This window comes from Babylonia areolata, chromosome 5 (genome assembly GCF_041734735.1).
Source record: "Babylonia areolata isolate BAREFJ2019XMU chromosome 5, ASM4173473v1, whole genome shotgun sequence".
In the NCBI taxonomy this organism is placed as follows: domain Eukaryota; kingdom Metazoa; phylum Mollusca; class Gastropoda; order Neogastropoda; family Buccinidae; genus Babylonia; species Babylonia areolata.
In genome coordinates this window covers 56,088,705-56,108,641 of record NC_134880.1, presented here as the reverse complement: position 1 = coordinate 56,108,641, position 19,937 = coordinate 56,088,705, and the positions used below count along the sequence as shown (strand labels likewise).

General features: G+C 41.0%; 1 protein-coding gene across 1 annotated transcript; it reads right to left on the bottom strand.

The window, feature by feature from the left end:
* Positions 1 to 2,971: 2,971 nt before the first annotated feature.
* Positions 2,972 to 14,256, bottom strand: LOC143282197 (uncharacterized). Its single transcript, XM_076587787.1, has 5 exons — positions 14,090 to 14,256; positions 11,586 to 12,246; positions 8,847 to 8,938; positions 7,736 to 7,878; positions 2,972 to 7,102 (listed from the first exon to the last, which is right to left on the bottom strand). The coding sequence occupies exons 1-5, from the start codon at positions 14,156 to 14,158 to the stop codon at positions 6,694 to 6,696; spliced, it is 1,374 nt and encodes a 457-aa protein (XP_076443902.1). The 5' UTR covers positions 14,159 to 14,256; the 3' UTR covers positions 2,972 to 6,693.
* Between the last annotated feature and the right edge of the window lie 5,681 nt (positions 14,257 to 19,937).

Below are 19,937 nucleotides of genomic sequence, written 5' to 3'. Positions count from 1 at the left end.
GCATTTCTAAATAACGATCAACGCCCCTCAGTAATCGATCAACCAGTCATTTTGTTATGTGATCCACTGGTATGGCAGAAACCTTTGTAGTTAGGGGTTTATCATAATACAGTTATTTGCGTTTCTGAATTCTACGAAGGAACAATTAGGGAAGAAACTACCAGTTATTTAAATTTGCTTCCCAAGATCACAAGAAAACGGAACAATCAGAAGACGGAAGGCACGCAGACCAAGTTCTATGTTTTCTAACATAGTTACTGTATTTAACTTTGATCACAGCTAACTCAACTTTGATCACAGCAAAGTCAAGTAACAAACTTGATCATGATAGCACAGTTAAATTAAAAAATGTAAGATTGCTAGAAGCTCTGGTAAAAGACTACTTCAGAGCATTAGAAAACCCTCAAAACCCACTGCATGATGCAGTCAAGGAACCAAAATTCAGCCGTCCAAGACGAGGAAGATCATGGATGGGGCAAGCAGAAGAGACAATCCAGCCAGTATGCCGACTACAAGACCCAAAAGAAACAAGAATGGGAGGAAAACCCCAAAAACCTCAATCATCTATTCAACACAGCCATTTCACCCACTCTAGGAAGACATTTTCGGGAATGGCCAGAAGGCAAAACTGATGCATTAGTGAAGCTACTCATAGAAGAAAACAGTAAAGAAGAGGACATCATCATATACACAAATGGCTCAGTCACCAAAGACAAATCCGGCTGGGGATTCACTGTGAATTTGTATTTGTATTTCATTTTTTTTATCACAACAGATTTCTCTGTGTGAAATTCAGGCTGCTCTCCCCAGGGAGAGTGCATCACTGTACTACAGCGCCACCCATTTTTTTTTCTTCCTGCGTGCAGTTTTATTTGTTTTTCCTATCAAAATGGATTATTCTACAGAATTTTGCCGTGGGTTCTTTTACGAGCGCTAAGTGCATGCTGCACACGGGACCTCGGTTTATTGTTTCATCCAAATGACTAGCGCCCAAACCACCACTCAAGGTCGAGGGGGGGTTTGGGGGGTGGGGTGGGGTGGGGGGAATATCGGCAGCTGAGCCGTGATTCAAACCGGCGCGCTCAGATTCTCTCGCTTCCTATGCGGACACGTTACCTCAAGGCTGCCACTCCACTGATGGAGTGATAAGGGAAGAGAATGCTGCCAACAAAGTCACAACCTCCAGCCTAACGACACACGCTCTCCAGTGGCTATCATCTATCCATATGCCTGGAAACCAACATGCCATGATTCTAACGGACTCAATGAACCTCATACAGAAAATTGAAAGTGGAATGGGAAGCCCAGAGTGACATGAGGCAATGCGCAACTCTCAGATTAAAAAACTTACATGGTCATACTGCCCGGGACATGCAGGTGTTAAGGGCAATGAGTGAGCTGACAGACTTGCTGGTAACGCAACAACAATGAGCGGCCTACATCTAGGAAAATCGGAAATCCTCAGAAAAGTCAAAAAATACCAAAAAGAACAGGTACAAGGCCATCACATCATCGATCGCCTAAAAGATATAAAGTAAAGACAGGGAGTGGCCATAAGTCTAGCATGAAAGGTAGAGCACGATGCTTTGCATATCAATATTTACATCATTTCCAAACCAACATTGCGCGCAAGTGGCAGCCTGTGTGTGTGTGTGCACGCGTGCGCGAGTGTGTAAGTGTACACACGTTAGGAGAGCTCTTTGCACGTGTGTGTGTGTATGCGCGCGCGCGTGCGTGTGTAGAGGATGAGGTGTGCGTACATGCATGTCTGTATTGTGGGAGCATCGGAATACTGGAACGTGTGGGTGTGCATATATATATCTGTGTATGTGCGTGTGTGTGGTGGGGTGTTTATGGGCATATGTTTGTGCTTGTATAAGTAAGTGTGTGAGTGTGAGTGCGAGTGTGTGTATGTGCTGTAGAAGCTGCGATATGTAGCCTAGGAATCAGTGTGTGTGGGAGAGGGGATGGGGGCATGCAGGGTGATTTGGGAGATGTTTGTCGGGGCTCGTGTACGTTTGTGTCTTTGTGCTTTCATGTCTGTGAAACTGCATATTTGTTGCATATCTGTTATGCATGTGTGTGTGTGTGTGTATGTGTGTCTATGTTTTACATTTATTTGCTTATTTGTTTATTTATTATCATTATTATATAATAATAATTATCTTTTTTATCATTTTATCTTTTTTATCATCATAATTATTTTTTCTTTTTTCTTTTTTTTCTTCTTTTTTCTCAAGGCCTGGCAAAGCGCGTTAGGTTATGCTGCTGGTCAAGCAACTGCTTGGCAGATGTGGTGTAGCGTATATGGGTTTGTCCAAATGCAGTGACGCCTCCTTGAGCTACTGATACTGAAACTGATACCGATACTAGAAGCTCTGTGGCTGAGTCGGTAAGGTGTTGGATTTCTTGTCTGGTGATCAAGTTTGTGGTCCTTGTTTCCATGTATTCTGGTTTCACTCAGAAAGGCACTTTATCAAGTTTTTCCTTACTCCACTCTGCTGTGAATGGGTACCTGATGACTAAAGCTGGAGAAGGTTAACTCTCTCCATACGAACGGCGAAAGAGACGACGTTAACAGCGTTTCACCCCAATTACCATCATCAAAATATTGCAAGCGGAAGGCTCTTGTACTGAAGAGGTGAATGTTGACAAAGAATACCACAATTCTGATGACGGAAGCTAAAGGTTGGGTCATTCAGACACCCACTGGACATCCGAGGGGTCTGTGTAGAGGAGAAGAGAGGACTGGCCGTACTGAGTGAGTTAAAGCAAGTGAATGAAAGGATTGGGCCCAGCCATCCTATGCCAAATCTATGACACAGTGAATATATGAATTCACTGTCCCTACATCTGTAAAAGGCTATCAGACTTTTAACTTTACAAAATTATGAAATAAGATACCCCCCCTCATCCCCCACATTCCCACCAAGTCTGACATGTAAGAACATGCAACAAAAGTCTGCCTCTGCCCACATGTATTTTCTTTCAATGTCATTTTTTTTCCTCACTGGAAACAACAAAATTCAACAACGAAAAGAAACCTTGACATGTTGGAAACCCTATTTTACAATTTTAAACTTATTCTCATCAAAACAAACAAAAGAATCTAATATCAGAAATGGCATTGCAAAGAATAAAATCATAATAACATACAATGTATTCCATAAAATAAAAATTTAAAAAAAAAGAAAAAAAGAAAAGAAAGAAAGAACACAATCTGAATTTCTCAGTCTGGAGTTTCCATATATTTTTGCATGCTTATCAAAAATGTACAATTACTTTTCAATGCTCCCAAAATACAAATAGTTTACTAAAGCACCTTAATCTTCACCCTCAATATATTTTTGAACATGAAGAAAAATTGAAATACTTATTACTCCCAATATACAGTAACTATGAGATCTTCTATGGGTTATGATAATTTAATATTGAAAATCTCAATATATTTGTGTGTAAAAAAGCATGTGTGATGTAAATTAATTGTAAACAGTTCTAAAAGATGCTTATCAAATGAATATCAGTTACATTTTTAAATTATGTTCATATTTCTTAACATAATAAAGGATAAATAACACATGCCAGTCATCTTAATAGTTTGCTGAAGAACAAATATTCAAAGCATTCCCACCTCTCAACATTTGCAGCCATACAATGGTTCTAAAACTGGAAATTAAGTATTCAAGGTATTCCCACCTCTTGAAACTATGTAACAGTTACATATGTGACTTGGCCTACTCTTCAAACCACTCTTATGTTTGAGAAATACCAATTCCAAGGAAAATAATCTCTTTTGATGTGGTATTTAGCTGCTGAAGAATGTGGCATACACATATTCATTAGTAATATGTGTTGTAATTTACCTCCATCAACATGTAAACATTGATCTACTGACTTAATGCTTTTAATATTATAGCAAATGCACATAATTTATTTCATTTTTGTTTAGAGCCACCACCAAAGCACTAAAAATGATAATCTGGGTTTTCGGAAAGTAACAGAAACACCATAGTCAGCAAAATATAGACACTGAAATAGACTGATCTCAAAGGCATTGCTCCTCAGTTATTTGACCCTGTATTAGGGGTTATTTGACCCTGAATTAATCTGAGAAACCTGTGTTAACTGTGCCAGTAGTCTCATTTCATTTCATGACCAAATACTTACTGATTCTTAATCTGTATAAAGCTTCAAGTCTTAACCACTCTTTTCTCTCTTCAATATATTTCATTGCAAAACAAAGTGAAAGCCAAATAAAATCCTTGTTAAATATGATTCTCCAATGAAATGTGAGACAATGAATATTATACTAAGGTCAGTAAATGATGTCAGAGATGGAGAATTTTTCTGTATCAATGTTGTGTCCATAGTGACAGTGAATTAACCCTAACAAGTAACCAGTAACTTTACGTGCAGTAACAGACTTCCCATCAGCTTAATGTCTTATAGGATAATTAAAAATAATCAGCTTGTGAACAGCAATGAAGGCAACAGTTCAAAAACTAACAAAGTAAGAGACTTGCACAAATGTTGACCACAGAGATCTCTCACCCACCAGGGAATTTGAGAACTCTCATGCTGGCTAAGACTGACTGAAAAATAAGCTCTCAGCTCTTTTGGTCAAGTTGTTACAAGTAATTAAACACCACATGTATATGGACTATCCAACATTGCACCGCATAAACTGTCTGCGATGGCCCAGAAAGAGACACGCCTGGTGTTCACTGTGGATATATTTTTTGCTTTATGTTATAATTTAAATGAACTATGATTTCTCTCACTCCCATACAAACGTGATGGCACATAGCTATCATACATTTTACCACCTTGTAAATCCAAAGGGTATTGTCCATCGTTTCACTATTTAAAGGAACGAAAAATGAAAGCCAATGTTCCTCTATGGCAAAAGCTAAAAAAACACAACCCCAGTTTTTCGTACAATTATGGATATATTACTGCTAATATAAAAAGTTTTATAATTATATCTATGCAAATTACTACCAATATGCATTTTATATAAATTCTGTTATTATATATTAACACTGAAAGCTCAAATAGTCAAATATGGTTAAAAAATGTTTACAGCTATTTGTCTTTGCAACAAGGTCACCATTTCCACTCTACAGTCAGCTTCCTTAATTTTCTAATCTATGGTCACTTGACAAAAAAAAAAAAAGGTTTTTAATAATAAAAAGTTATCAGATTCTCTGATATTTCCGCAAAATTATAATACTGTGATGACAGAATACCACTAATATGCAACGTCAAAAAACAGAGAATTGATATCAGACAACAAAAAAGAAAGAAAAAAAAAAGGGGCCCCTGTGCCAAGCAGAATGCCATTAACACAAGTAAGTTAAAAACATTCAACCTTTTGGAAGTTTCCCAGTTCTACTGTAACATCAATTGAGAAGTTAAACATGAAAACCAGAGATTTAAAAATTCACGGACCTTTTTCTCTTCCTGAGATAAGACGAGAAAATCAACTCAAAACCACTCAAAACCTCAGATTAGTCACAGTTCACCCTTCACGACACAGACTGGCATGTTGCAAATACAAATACACAATTTTTGTTTTGCTATCAATAGAATAAGTCAGTCTAGAACATAATGAAAAGCACATTCCCTTCTTTATGCGTGCACGCACACACACACACACACCTGTCATAGGCAGCAAAGCAAAACTCATGAATACTTATCTAGGATACACACAACCACAACATAGAACTCATTATGTGATCACTTAAAAATACATGGAAAATTAAGCTGAGCTTATGTGTGCGTGTGTGTGTGTGTTCATGCGTAAGAGCAAACTGGTGAACTAATGCATGTGGATGTTTGTAGACTGGATGTGTGTGTCCGCCAGTTTACATCTCAGCATGAATTATTTTTTGAAAGAGTGTATGAGTGTGTCAGTATATATGCACACTTGCATGTCTATATTGTACACATTTGAGGATGTGTGCTTCCTCACATTCAGCAAACATGAGGTGAGAAAATGACAGCTTTCTGACAGTGAACACCTGCATAGCGTCTGTGTATGCATACATATTTTGCCTGATGGACCACATTTAAAATGTAACAGACAACATCAAACAATGTGCGATGAGCAACAGAAATAGCCAGCCTGGCTGACACTGAAAAAAATTAAAGAAAAAAAGAAATGTATTCTTTGTGTATTAAATAAATTGCCAACTGAACATTAAACCAGCACTGACAGCATTCCTGTTTTTGGTTCACTATATATTTTATTTTGTTGCTGCACAGACAGATTTGCAAATGCTTGCCCACACATACAATACATGCAAACTATTTTGAAGGTTGCTTGAGCAAAATTTCTTTAAGAAGTCAGAACTGAACACAAATGTGTACAAGTGAACACACTTGAACCACACCTCATGGACATGGTTTGATTGCTCTGGTGTCCTATCATTCAAACTTCAACTCTAAATGGACATTATTTGGGCTGTTTTGAAGTCGTGCTGAACACCCACTCTACTGATTCTATTCAAATTTCTCCACTACAGATCTTAAACTCTATGCACCCACTGTTTTGACATATCTCCCCACCTCCCACCCAGAACTGCATAAAATAAAAATAGATTAAAAAAAAAAAATCAATAAAAATACTCAACAACAAAGAAAGCAAAAACCTCAACACCAACTGAACAGTCAACATAGCTTTCATCCAAATCAATCAATAAAATCATCTTCCACTTCTAGGTCCAGCACATCGTCTAAAGTGATGGCATCAGCATCACCACCAGCCGAAGACACCTTTGTCTCTTTAGCTTGGCGCTTAAGCTCACGGGCCAGCTGACCCTCAAAATCCTCTGCTTCGCTTTTGTCCTCTCCCTCCTCCTCCGAGTCTGATCTGGCACTGTCATGTTCCTTGGGCTCGTAGCCCTCCTGAGTGTCTGAAAGATGGTCGGCATCATGTCTGGGACTGCCCGTCTGTCCCTCCACACTGGACCGAGAGTTGGAGTCCTCCAACAGTTCCATGGAAGATCCTTTGTTTCCTTTGTCGTCTGCTGTTGCTGCTGCAGCTGAGGTTGCTGATGGTTTTCTTGGACCCTCCCGTTCCTTCCTACGCCTGCGTGCTCTGAAGACACACAAAACAAGCATGTCAAGTGGGTGTCTGAATGTCCCAGCAAATCATTTTCATTGTTAGAAATTCTGTGTTCTTTATCTCCATCCACTTCTTAAGTGTTATGACCTTCTGCTTGTAATGATGACTTCAGCACCAGTAAAACACTGCTGCCATTACCTACTTTGTCAGCAAATGAAGTACTTGCTTGTGACGCTATTGTTGACACATGTGAAGCAGTACCAATCATACATTATCTTACGTGTGGTGTAGCTGGATATCATGCAGATTTTAATCATAACAAATGCAAGTGCTACACAAGGTATTTTTAAACCCATCAGTGACAGATGTAGTGTTTATGTGTGTGTTTGTGTATGTTGTGCACCCAAGAGTGTGTGTTTGAGTAGCCTCATAACCCCCCAAAATGCAAGAATGACTGCCTACACATGGCAGGGGTCATAAACATAAAAGCCCACTCATTTACACACGAGTAAATGTGGGAGTCACAGCCCACAAATGAAGAAGAAGAACATCTCCCACCTGTTGCCCCTACCCCACCCCACCCGACATCCCCAAACGTTATTCCCACTTCCCATTAAGTCACTTATGTTTTTTCCATTAGGAAGTGCAAGTCACCCAAGGTCTTACCTGGCTTTCTTTCGCTTCCTGAGCTCCAAGGTCCATTTGTTCTCCTCCTCAAAAATCTCATCCAGCTTCTCCTTGCTTACCCCTTTGTCCATCTTGAGCAGTGTCAGGTACACCCCACCAGGTGTGCGGCGCCTTGACCCATTCTGCACAGTCAACACCATGGCAGGGAATCTTTCACACTTTCCCTCCAAGCATCCACAGCCACACCAAAAACCAAAAGGACACACACTGAACCCCTTGACTGCTAAACCTTGCTGAAATGAAATCTGTCAGTCACAGATTCCAACTGCAAGGAGATAAGAATAGAATTATGTAGGATACAGTATATTTCCTGCATGCCTTGTGCCCCCAGTGATGTGATGAGAATGGCTGATGATCAGGATGAACACAATCCACCAGGGAAGATCTTGCAACATCCTCTCCTTATCTCTGAATTTTTTTTTCAAAACAGATTTGATGTAGTATGCTTTGAAACCTTGAAACTGAAACTGAAACTGTGTGAGAAATACAAGGTGTGATTGATTGTAATGAACAAAAGTAATGCAGTTTCAAGAGGAAGGAGAACAAATACAAAATGGTGACCAGTATCCTCACTTACAACCTCAATCTTATCTCAGTTCAGCAACAGTCCTCCATCCAAGCATACTTGTCAGCAGCAGACAAAAGGTTAACCTTTTCAATGCCCAAGTCACAGAACTAGACAGTATACATACGAGCTCTTCATTGGCAGACTGCTGATTGTTGTCAGAAATCTGCTGTGCTTACGTACAGGTTTCCAGTTCTTGTGTCATGAGGCTGACAGAATGACCCAGTGATTTGTTCTGAGCCAGTCAAGTGGGCATAATGAACAATCAAACTAAAGTAAAATATAACTAAAAAAAAAACTGGGTTGCAGGCTATTATTTGTATAAGAAGATATCTGTGTGTGTGTGTGTGTGTGTGTGTGTGTGTGTGTGTGTGTGTGTGTGTGTGTGTGTGTACACTGTTAGTGTTAAATGAGTTAAGTATTAAAAACAACACTGCATCATCTGTTCCGTGTACGAACCACCAGAAACTAACTTGACATGAATAAAAGTAGATACTGTTAAGAAGAATACAGTGTGGATCTCACCATGATCAACATGCCCCCCCCTGCCTCCACCTTCTCTGTCTCTGCCAGCAATGACAGTGCTTTGGTTCGTCCAATCACACTCACAACCCGTTCTGTGAGACAAATGACAGAGTGCATAAAAATGATACATGAACTGATGAAGGTAAATCATAACAAAACAACACAACACTATACACTGATCAAACATTTTCCCCCCAAAATAGAGTATGGCTGCCTACATAGCGGGGTAAAAACAGTCTTACATGCAAAAACCCACTCGTGTGTACTCTACGAGTGAACGTGGGAGTTGCAGCCCACGAACAAAGAAGAAGAAGAAGAAGAAGAATCAAACATTCAGTTTTCTTCATACCTATCCAACCGCTTCCAGATTGTCTCTGTTAGGAACTTTAAATCTGATCCAACCCTGATATCCTATGGTGTGCCACAAGGCTCTGTCCTGGGCCCCATTCTGTTCGTTCTGTACACAGCTCCTCTTTCTGATGTCATTTCTTGCCATTCTGTTCTTCATCACTCTTTTGCTGATGATACTCAGCTACAAAAGTCTGCAGAACCAAACCAAGTACACAGTCTGATTCTGTCAATGCAGGATTGTATTCTCCATGTTATATCCTAGATGACATTCAACAAACTAAAGTTGAATGATGACAAAACTGAAAATATGATTATTTCTTCTGCAAGAATGTCCCGATCTACTTCTTTTCCTGCCTCTATTGTGGTTGGTGATGCCACAGTTCAGTTTTCTAAATCAGCAAGGAACCTTTGAATCATTCTTGACTCAAACCTCAGCATGCATGCTCAGATAGTAAATCTGATATGCATAGTCAATTGTGAACTTCGTCGCATCAACTTTATCCGTCAGTACCTTTCTGTTGAAACTATTAAAACTCTTACTTCTGCTTTTGTGCTGTCACGAACTGACTACCATAATTCTCTTCTCACAGGCTGTCCACATAATATTCTTCAGTGAATTCAAAAGCTTCAAAACAATGCTGCCCATCTGACCTTCACAGTCCTACGTACTGAACACATTTCTCCTCACCTCCGCACTCTACAATGGCTCCCCACAGAAGCAAGAATTAAATACAAAGTTGAGTGTCTCTGTTATTCTGCTTTCCACACCACAGGACTTACATATCTTTCTGACCTTATCAGTGTTTACACTCCCACAAGAAATCTCCGCTCTTCCTCTGTTACCTTTTGAAACTTCCTTGTGTCAATACAAGAACCTATGATGAACGTTCTTTCTTCTTTACTGCTCCTCACATATGGAACAACCTTCATCATCATATCTGTGCATCTGATTCTATTTCTGCTTTTCGCTCATCACTAAAAACTCATCTTTTTAAAACCTAAGTACTCTCAGCTTCCTTGTTCTCCAACACCACCCATGTCAGCTCACTTTGGATGTATGTAGAGTGGGAAAGGGAGAGTGTGAGTGGGGGGGTGAGGGGGTAGGGGGGGAGGGGTTTTTGAAAAAGAGTGGTCATGAATGTTTTATGTAACTTGTAATAGCTTTCTTTCATGTAAAGCACCCTGAGCTCTTAGAGATAAAGGGCACTATATAAATGTACATTATTATTATTATTATTAAGAACATTTTTTCCAAGACAGAATTATGAATAATATATAAAATGGAAATGGAAAAAATATCATCAGAACCCAAATAACTTTTATCCCCCAGAAACAAATTACCAGTTGCTCAGACTTTAAAGCATACTCATGACACTGCATAAAAAACACACCAAAAAAACAAGAGGCAAAGACTTCAAGGCTTACAATCACATGTGATTCCTGCTGCACAACAACATGAAAGTATTAAAACCAAAAAATACCAATGGTAGCAGTGGGTGGGGGATATGGGGTGGGTGGTTAACAGTACATAACAATCCAAATGATATTTTTGCTTGCCATCAGAAACGAGTGTTCATCAAACCAAAGGTTGGGTGCTGATCCTAACTTAAGCAGCCCACAATGAATGGCATTTCATTATTTTATGATCATAATATCTATTTCTCCCTTTCCTGTGTAAAAACACAAAATACATGCATGAAGACATACTGTGTGCCCTCCCCTCTTTCTTTCCCCACATGCACAAAATTAACATACAGCACACTTGCTAGTACACACATATGCACAGGCATGTACTTGCAATCCCCCAGACCCCACCACCCACACACTCTTGTCCACAATGCTATCAGTATCACACTGAGTTACAGTTTGACTGAAACATCAACCACTTTAAATTCTGTTAAGTTCTTAAAGAAGACATGCCAAAAAACTGCCACTAAAATGTGCAGTAACATGACTGTGGAAATATGTTAGATTCTTCATAATTACATGTGCCTTTCTCAAAAGTGCATTGTTGTTACAAACAGAATATGTGGAAAGAACTGATTTTTTTTTTTTTCAATTCTTATTCCATGTAATTTCCAATCGGATTATTAAAGATGTACTGTATTGTTATGTGTTGTAAAAATAGTGTCTACAGTTTAAGTACAGAGAAAAAGAAGTTGTCAAAGTTTTCCATGGACACACACACAAACACATAAAATACGTACACATATAAACATAAACACACACACAAACACAACTGATACACAGTGACAGGGTTATTGTACAGACTGTTACCCATATATACATATATATATATACATTAACCAAAAACTCATCTTTTTTTCTTCTTTGCTCTCATTAATTTTCAAATAATCTGTAAATCTTAAAAGAATGAATATAACTTACTAATCAGATGGACCTTGTTCTCTTGCAGCTTACTGCTGATAAAATAGGTGACCTCCTCCACAGAGCTGTTTTCCGTGACTCGTGGCAGCTGTATCCTCTCCTTCACACTCGGACGTTTTCCTAAACGCTCTGCCACATGCTTTCGCTTTAGGTTTCTCCTCTGTTTGAACGCCACTTTCTCCAAATCAATCACTTCTCCAAACAAGTCCTCATCAGCATTCTTCATTTCACTTTCATCCACTTGGTGTGGTCGGTCATCGTCTTTTGCACGTGTATAGTCATATGATTCCACATCTCGATCACCAGTAAGCTTTTTTTCCATGCTGAAGTTTCCAACTTCGGCAGTGAGAATCTGCTCTTGTAGAACCGAGCCCCAGATCGACCTGCCACTATGTCTGGGAACTGGTGGCATTCTGCCACCATTATTTACAAAGTTGGGATTGACAAATGGTTTGGAGTGGTTGGAGCCTGCCTTGCCCACAAGAAACTTTCTCTTCTTGGTATTGTCATCGTCTGACGAATTACCATCATCGTTGTTGTCACTGTTGTCAGATTCACTGTGAGGAGGCCGACGGATGCTTTTTGTTGCCGTTGTGGTTCTAGGTTGGTTGTCAAATATGGAATACTGCTGAGCTTGTGGTTTGTCTGTTTTGGGAGGTTGCTGGGTGAGAACAGAAAACAAAAAGACATGAGATGATAAAAGAAAAACAGCAAAAACAACAACATAAAGCCAAGTAATTAATAACTTTCTGCCACAAATTTACATGAAATATCACTCAAATGAAGCTGTCAAATAAGTTATTACGTAAATTAACTTTCGGTAAAGCACTTTTAAGGCAGAACTAAGAAACAGTCTAACAACTGTTTGACAATATTAAGAACCACCGCCACCATGGCAAAACCCGTTTGATAATTATATCATTGTAAAAAAAAAAGAAGAAGAAAAAAAGGGGGAAACAATGACATCAGTAAGAACAAATTTTATGAGATTGTCTAAGTGCTATTCTAATTTCTAGTTCTATGTTATTACTTCAGTTCATAAATGTACCAAACACTGAAGTGCTAGTCTACTTCTATGTTATTTACTTATTACTTCAGTTCATAAATTTACTGAAGACGTGAACATCAACTCAGTATTCAGATCCCTACACACATCGTCACCTGGCTACTGTTCCAATGTTCACATGTTATGTATCACTAAATAATATCAACGGAAAAATTAGCGATAAGGATCTTAGGATATAATGATACTTAGCACAGATCTGTCAATATGAAAGTAATCTGTATTGTATAAAAGGCAAAAACTCCCAAAATTCATAACTGTTAAAAAAAAATATTATCAATTATGCAAGGGTATGTGAACCCACAAAATATGAATCTCCAGCATACAAATAAAACTAGAGGTGAAGCCTTCATGACTCACTGTCATTCCCGCTGAACAAAAATGAAAATGCAGGTGGCATGGAGGGAAGAAGCGGGAGGGCTACCAGTGCAGTCAGCAAATAGGCCTACGGACCATGTATTTTGCCAAAACTATGATGTGTCAGTATTGCCTGGGCAAACACTGCCAAATATGGAATGCGATGCCTCACACTGAGCAGCATGTCACCTGTATACAAAATCAATGGCTCAGCATGTTTCTCCTTTTCTTGCTGCAATGTAGCTTGGATAGAGATTACAATTTGAGGCTGACGAGGAATCCCTACAGGTGATGGGCTTCAGTTCAAGGCATGGAGAGAGAAAGAGTGTGTGTGTGATTGAGAGAGAGGGAGAGGGAGAGTGTGTGTATGTCACTATGTGTGTTACATGCATACATGTGCGCAATTTTCCATGTGAAAAAGATAAGTACTGGTTCAAGTATTGCCTAAAGTTATTTCAATTTCCACAGTTTTTCACTCACTATATAAACTATTACCATACATGTGATACTTACATAAAACACACAATTCATTTTATGAGCAGCTTGAACAGTTTGACAAGAGCCCATTCAAAGTACTTTTACCATCCAATAGTTCTAAATGCAGCACCACATGGTGGCTAAGCTGCTGATATTTGCACACAGTACTCCAGCAGTCATGAACAGTTATTAGGTGTGTGGAGGAAAGGGAAATGGGGTAGTTCTTTTCACGATTTATTGTTTCAGGACGTTGTTCAGTTTGTCTGTGTCACAAAGCATTTTACTGCTTTGCACAAACCATGTCAAACTGCAGGCCTCCTGTACGTATTTTATTTCTGAAAAAAAAGTCTCAAAGTCAAAGCGTATGTGTAATATATACAATTCTTTAAAAAACAAACAAACAAACAAAAGAAACCTCCAATTCAACTGCTCAAGTGAAAGTAAAGCGAACTACTACTTCAAGCAGGCGACCCATAAGCCCTATTTCAACGTTTTCAAGTTCTTGTGAACCAGTGCATCCAACATCGTCGCACAAGAAAGTCAGCTTAGGACAATCATTGTCGAAAAAAGAGGACATTTCTTCCCATTCAACCAACGAAAAACATACTTGTTCTTCTCCCATGGAGTCAGAGTCTGTGATTTCACCTTCCTCTATCTCTCCTTCTTCAGCCGACATGATGCCTAAATAAATGGCACTGTCAGACAAATCGGTGAGTCGAATTCTACTATTGCTAACTCACTAAACGGCTCAGTCAAAATACGGCCTTGCTTCCGCCAGACGAAATAAACGTGCTTTTTTGTCTTCAAAAAGAAAATTTCCATTAGAGTTATTTCCCTGGAATATGCACAGGATTATTACTGATGTGCCCCAAACACTAGTTGCTAATTGTTCAGATCATGGTTACATAAAACATAATTAATTTTGATCAGTCGACAGGTGTTGTATTTTGTTTGTTCTCTTTCGTTTTTCTCCCCCTTTTATATTCTGGTTTACGGCACAAAGGAAGACAATGTCACTGGAGTTGCTCAGTTAAATAAACTGGCGCACAAATTTAGCCATTGCTGCTTAGGTATGACTATCAAATCACTGAATTCAAATTATGGTGCTTAGCGTCTCGCCGACTACTTAGGCCATCTCAAGGCTATTTAGGTCTGACTATGCGCGTTGGGTTAAGCTGCTGGTGAGCCCCCCTGGCACTGATCTGCTTAGCAGATGTTGTGTCGCGTATATCGATTTTGCCGAACGTAGTGACGCGGCCTCCTTGAGTTACTGATAATGATAATGCTTGTGGGATATTTTAGCTCGGTTATAAAACTACAAGAGGGTGTCGCGTAGGCGGGGACTGATCCACATGCGCTTCACCTTACACTGACACTGCAGCCATGCTAATTTTGATACCAGCTGATCGCCGCACAGAGCATAGACACTATATATCTACATAGTGGCTATGCACAGAGCTACAAGCAACAGGCACTGATATCTATTTTTAGATTAGTGAGTAACAAGGTGGAAACACTTGACTAATGACTGAAAAGCATCCAAAGGAAACCGGCCGCGATTCGAGCAACAAAAAACAGACCTGAAACAAAAACTGACTGAGAAATAAAGAGAACTTAGATACAGTACAGACGCATTTCAGCATGTAACCCAAGAAAATGCATTTGCGCGGCGTCAATTTTCGTCTGTTGTCACCAGCAGGGAGAGGATTAAAACAACAACAACAACAAAACAACAACAAAAAAAACAACTGAAACCGTCATCAGCATGCGAGGATTTTAAACTGAAACCGCCATCAGTCGAGCAAAACATATTCAGCGGGCAAAAAACAGCAGAAAAAGCCATTGACTCAAACCAAGTGAAACAGCAATAAAACAACCATCCAATACTGATGACTCCTCGCCCTGAACCACAACGATAACCACAGCCTCAACCATCACCACCACCACCACCACCAACACCAACAGCAACAACACACACACACACACACAGAGATTTAGTGAGTATCAGTCACTGGCAGGCCCGGGGAGGCGCCACAGCGTCAGTTCAGACAAACCCATATACGCTGCCGGCAAATCTGCTGGGCAAATAGTGCCTGAGCAGCAGCATAATCCGACGTGCTTATTCAGACCTTGAGCATGCCAATATATTTGTGTACCCGTCAGAGTGGATTTCTTCTACAGCCGGAATGTTCAGTTGCTAGAAGACAACACTTTCAGTTGTAGTCATGTGTTCTTTTTCAGTGCTCTAATTCGTGCTGCACGTGGAATATCGTCTCATCCCAACTACATGACTATACACTCAGTTAGTTCGAACTTGGGAGAAAGGGCGAAAGCGGGATTCGAACCCAGACTCTCGCGGACTCTGTATTGGCAGATGAGCGTCTTATCCATTTTGTCACATCCCCCCCACCCTTCCCCCCCGCCACACACACCCACCCGCGGCGGCACACACTCACACATATTTGATTGTCTACGACTACTGCTACTACTACTACTACTACTACTACTGTGGTTGCCGATGACTTCAGGATTGAAAATACTTGTGTATGTGAAGGTCGTATCAGCTGAGTCTTTTTCAGTCGAACGCAAGCTCAGTGATGGCTGAGGAGTCCAACTCCAGTTCCACAGCAGCTGCAGGGGAATGTCTGGTCTTTGGTGGATTCTGTTTGTCCTCTGTTTTTTGGCCGGTTTTTTTTTCTTCTTTTTTTTCTTTTTTTTTTTTTTCGCTTTGTCCTTTTCTCCTCCAGACTGGCAACACGGCTTGCCTCAAAGGTAACAGAGCTGGCAGCTTGGTGGATGGTATTGCGCCATGTATTTCGGTCAGCAGCTTGGGTTGTCTATTACTAAGCTGGGGTTGATGTCACACGTTGTGAGGGTCTTCTTCAGCGTGTCTTTGTACTGCTTTCGATGTGCTGTTTTGTTGCGGTGACCAGTGCATCTTCTTGCGGTGATCGTTTAGAACAATTTTGGGTAGACGGTGTCATCCATTCTGAAGACTTGTCCTACCCAGCGTAGCTGCGCCTTCAATAGCATGGTCTCTGTGCTGGTCATTTTGGCTTCCAGAGGACCTCAACATTGGTGATGTAGTCACTCCAATAGATCTTCAAGATGGAGTCGAGGCAGCATCGGAGGAATCTCTCCAGGAGTCGGATGTGACTGTGGTAGGTGGCACAATACTCACAGCCGTAATGGAGGGTTGTCAACACCTTGACTCTGTAAACGCTGATATTTGTCTCTGAGGTGGCTTTTGTTCCACACTTTCTTTTGGATCCTTCAAAATGCACTGTTGGCCTTGACCAGTCTGTTGTCCACTTCACTGTCATTTCTGGCGTCAGTGGAGATGACGGATGCTCCTGAGGTAGCAGAACTGCTGGACGATGTTCATATTTTGTCTGCTTTATGATGATGCTCAGTGTGTTATGCTCCTGTAATGGGGAGAGCTAGTGATGAACTCCAGTTTTCTTCAGGCTGACTTCAGGACCAAAAGGATCAGCAGCTTCTGCGAAACAGGAGGTTATACGCTGTTAGGCCCTTTCAATGAGCACAACTAGAGCAGCAGCATAGGCAAACAAAGGCTGTCAGATAACTCTCTCCAGTGTCCTGGTGCAGTCTTGCAGTGGACGCAGGTTAAGGAGGTTTCCGTGAGTGCGGATGTTGATGTAGACCCTTTCAGCTTCATCCAGGTCGTGAGTGGCTTGTTGTAGCATCATGCTGGAGAAGAAAGAGAAAAACGTGGGGGGCTAGAACGCAGCTTTGTTTACACCCTGTTGGAGATTTGGAAGGGCTGGGAGAGGTCATTTCCATGTCTGACATGGCCAAATTGACCCTTGTTGAGCTTCATGACCATGGTGAGGAACTTTCGTGGGCAGCCCAGCTTTTCAAGTAATTGTAGTCCAAAGTTCTTCTTTGCTCACCACGTCAAAAGCTTTTGTCATATTAGCAAAGGTGATGTACATACTTCTATTCATTTTTTCCCCTGAAGCCGCCCAAGGATGAATATCACTTCTGTCGTACTCCGCTTTGCTCTGGAGCCACACTGGGTACCTGGAAAGTGGGCCTATGTGCTGGGAGTTAATATGCCGATGAGGATTCGAGAAAGATTGTTCCCCGCAACAGAAAGCAGGCTGGTTCATCTATGGTTCGAGCAGTCTGAATTGTCTCCCTTGTTCTTGTACAGGGTGATAATGATACGTTGCGGAGGTCCGGAGGGAGTATAATGCGCACACACACAAACTAGTGGAGTGATAGGCCGCTATTGATCCAAACCTCTGAGAGGGGATGCCGTCAGCTCCTTCGGTATTGCCATACTTTAGTACGTTAATGGCTCCTGTGGTTTCTTAGAGGGTCGTGGGCTCACCGAGTTCGTGTTTCATAGCCTGCTGTGGGATGAGGTTGATCGCTCTGTCGTGTACCACGCGACTGGCACCAAAGATGCTTTGGAAATTTTCTGACCAGCGGTCTAAAATGGAGTCAACGTTTGGAAGATGGGGCTGTACACTTCTTTCATGGCCTGGTAAAACAGGCCATAGTTCCAAGTGCCCGAGTACATCATGGTTCACTGTGTAAGGTCTATCCACCATTCGTTTTGGATGTCTTGAAGCTTGTGTAGGAGCTTGCTACATGAGAATGGGAAAGAAGGCTTTCTTTTGTGGACAAGAAGGGTCCACCAAGTGGACTTGTGTGTTGATCTTTTCTCTTCAAGGTGTTCCTGGGTTTCGTTTTTAGTTGTCGTTGAACTGTTCTTGATTGTTCTTGGACGAGAATCCAAGGGTTTCCTGGGTGGTCTGAAGCACAGAGTTCTTGAGGTGGTCCCAAAGTGCTTCAGAGGATGAGTCGGCTGTATTGTCATCACTCTTCAGATTGTTCTGCAGATTCAGGTGGAACTGTGTCTTGCCGAGGTCTGAACTGAGTGCACTGACACAATTTCTTGTTCGGATCGTTTCTCTTTTCAGGTTTGGGCTTGAAACAGATGTTAAGCATGCAACGGACGAGACAGTGGTCCGTGTGATACTTTGCACTTGGCATCTCTCTGGTGTGAAACACGTCCTTGATGTCTGCACTACTAAACTATAAAAGTACACCACCGCTACTTCTACTGCACTACTATTACTACTATTACTTCTTCTGCTGCACTATAAAAGCGCCAACATATGATTATTGTCTAGAAGGGAAGAAAACAATATGAGACTTTCTGAATATTATTCGTAATTTCCAAGCAGTCAGTGTTGCTGGTGGTGGTAATAGTCATAGTCAATATTGCTTGCATAGTTGTAGTCCTGTGGGGGGAAAAGAAGCTGTGAAGCGACAGACCCCTTTCGTGGTATAAAATGATAGCCTGTGGGTATTGGTCGGTCAAAGCTACGACCTTTATGCTCATGTAATTTTTCCCTATAAAAACGTCTAACAGAACCTGGAAAATTTTAACACCCCCCCACCCACCCAACTAATATACCGTTGAGGGAGGGAGGTGGAGCTAAGAACGATGGTCAAATGAAATTGCAGAATAAACGGTGAAACTGCAGAGACCCGGGCTTTTACACACAGTGAACAGACCAGGAAGATTCTGGTGAACAGTTCTTCTGTGCGGTACCCCAGTAACACTTGACAGAGGTAAAGGGGATGAAATAGAAGAAGAACATCACCTTCATAGACGTTTTATGCTTTGCAAGACCTGTTCGTCGTTCTTTATGGATAAAACCACTTTTGGTGGCATGCATGACTACTTATTTGCGGCTTTCAAGATTATATAGCGTGGGTAGAGCAGCCTGGTGTGCATCAAGTCTTCTCTTAAACGTTGATTGAGACTGTTGGCGCCGTTACAACCACATCTGGCAGACTATTCCTCGTGTGAACAACGCGTTCTGTGAAGAAAGAACTCTTCGCGTTCAGTCTACAGTGTGATTTGTTCAACTTGAGACTATTCTCCCTGACTTCCCTAACTGTTGCAGTGTGCATTCTGAGACTATTCCCCCTGACTTCCCTAACTGTTGCAGTGTGCATTCTGAGACTATTCCCCCTGACTTCCCTAACTGTTGCAGTGTGCATTCTGAGACTATTCCCCCTGACTTCCCTAACTGTTGCAGTGTGCATTCTGAGACTATTCCCCCTGACTTCCCTAACTGTTGCAGTGTGCATTCTGAGACTATTCCCCCTGACTTCCCTAACTGTTGCAGTGTGCATTCTGAGACTATTCCCCCTGACTTCCCTAACTGTTGCAGTGTGCATTCTGAGACTATTCCCCCTGACTTCCCTAACTGTTGCAGTGTGCATTCTGAGACTATTCCCTCTGACTTCCCTAACTCCCTAACTGTTGAAGTGTGTAATCTGATGTCCCCGAGTCTGATAAATTCCATGGATAAACTTATACAAGTCGATGATATTGTCGCACTTCGACACACAAGGCTGGGTAGTTTCAGGGTTTCTAATTTCTCAGGATACGGCTTGTGTAAGCCATG

What these genes read in the sequence shown, in the direction of transcription:
- LOC143282197 (XM_076587787.1), bottom strand. Translation starts at nt 14,158, where the DNA reads ATGTCGGCTGAAGAAGGAGAGATAGAGGAAGGTGAAATCACAGACTCT. An exon ending in GAACAAGGTCCATCTGATTA is followed by an intron (nt 8,939 to 11,585) that starts GTAAGTTATATT and finishes TTTGTCTCACAG; the next exon opens with AACGGGTTGTGAGTGTGATT. An exon ending in GGGGGGGCATGTTGATCATG is followed by an intron (nt 7,879 to 8,846) that starts GTGAGATCCACA and finishes TTGACTGTGCAG; the next exon opens with AATGGGTCAAGGCGCCGCAC.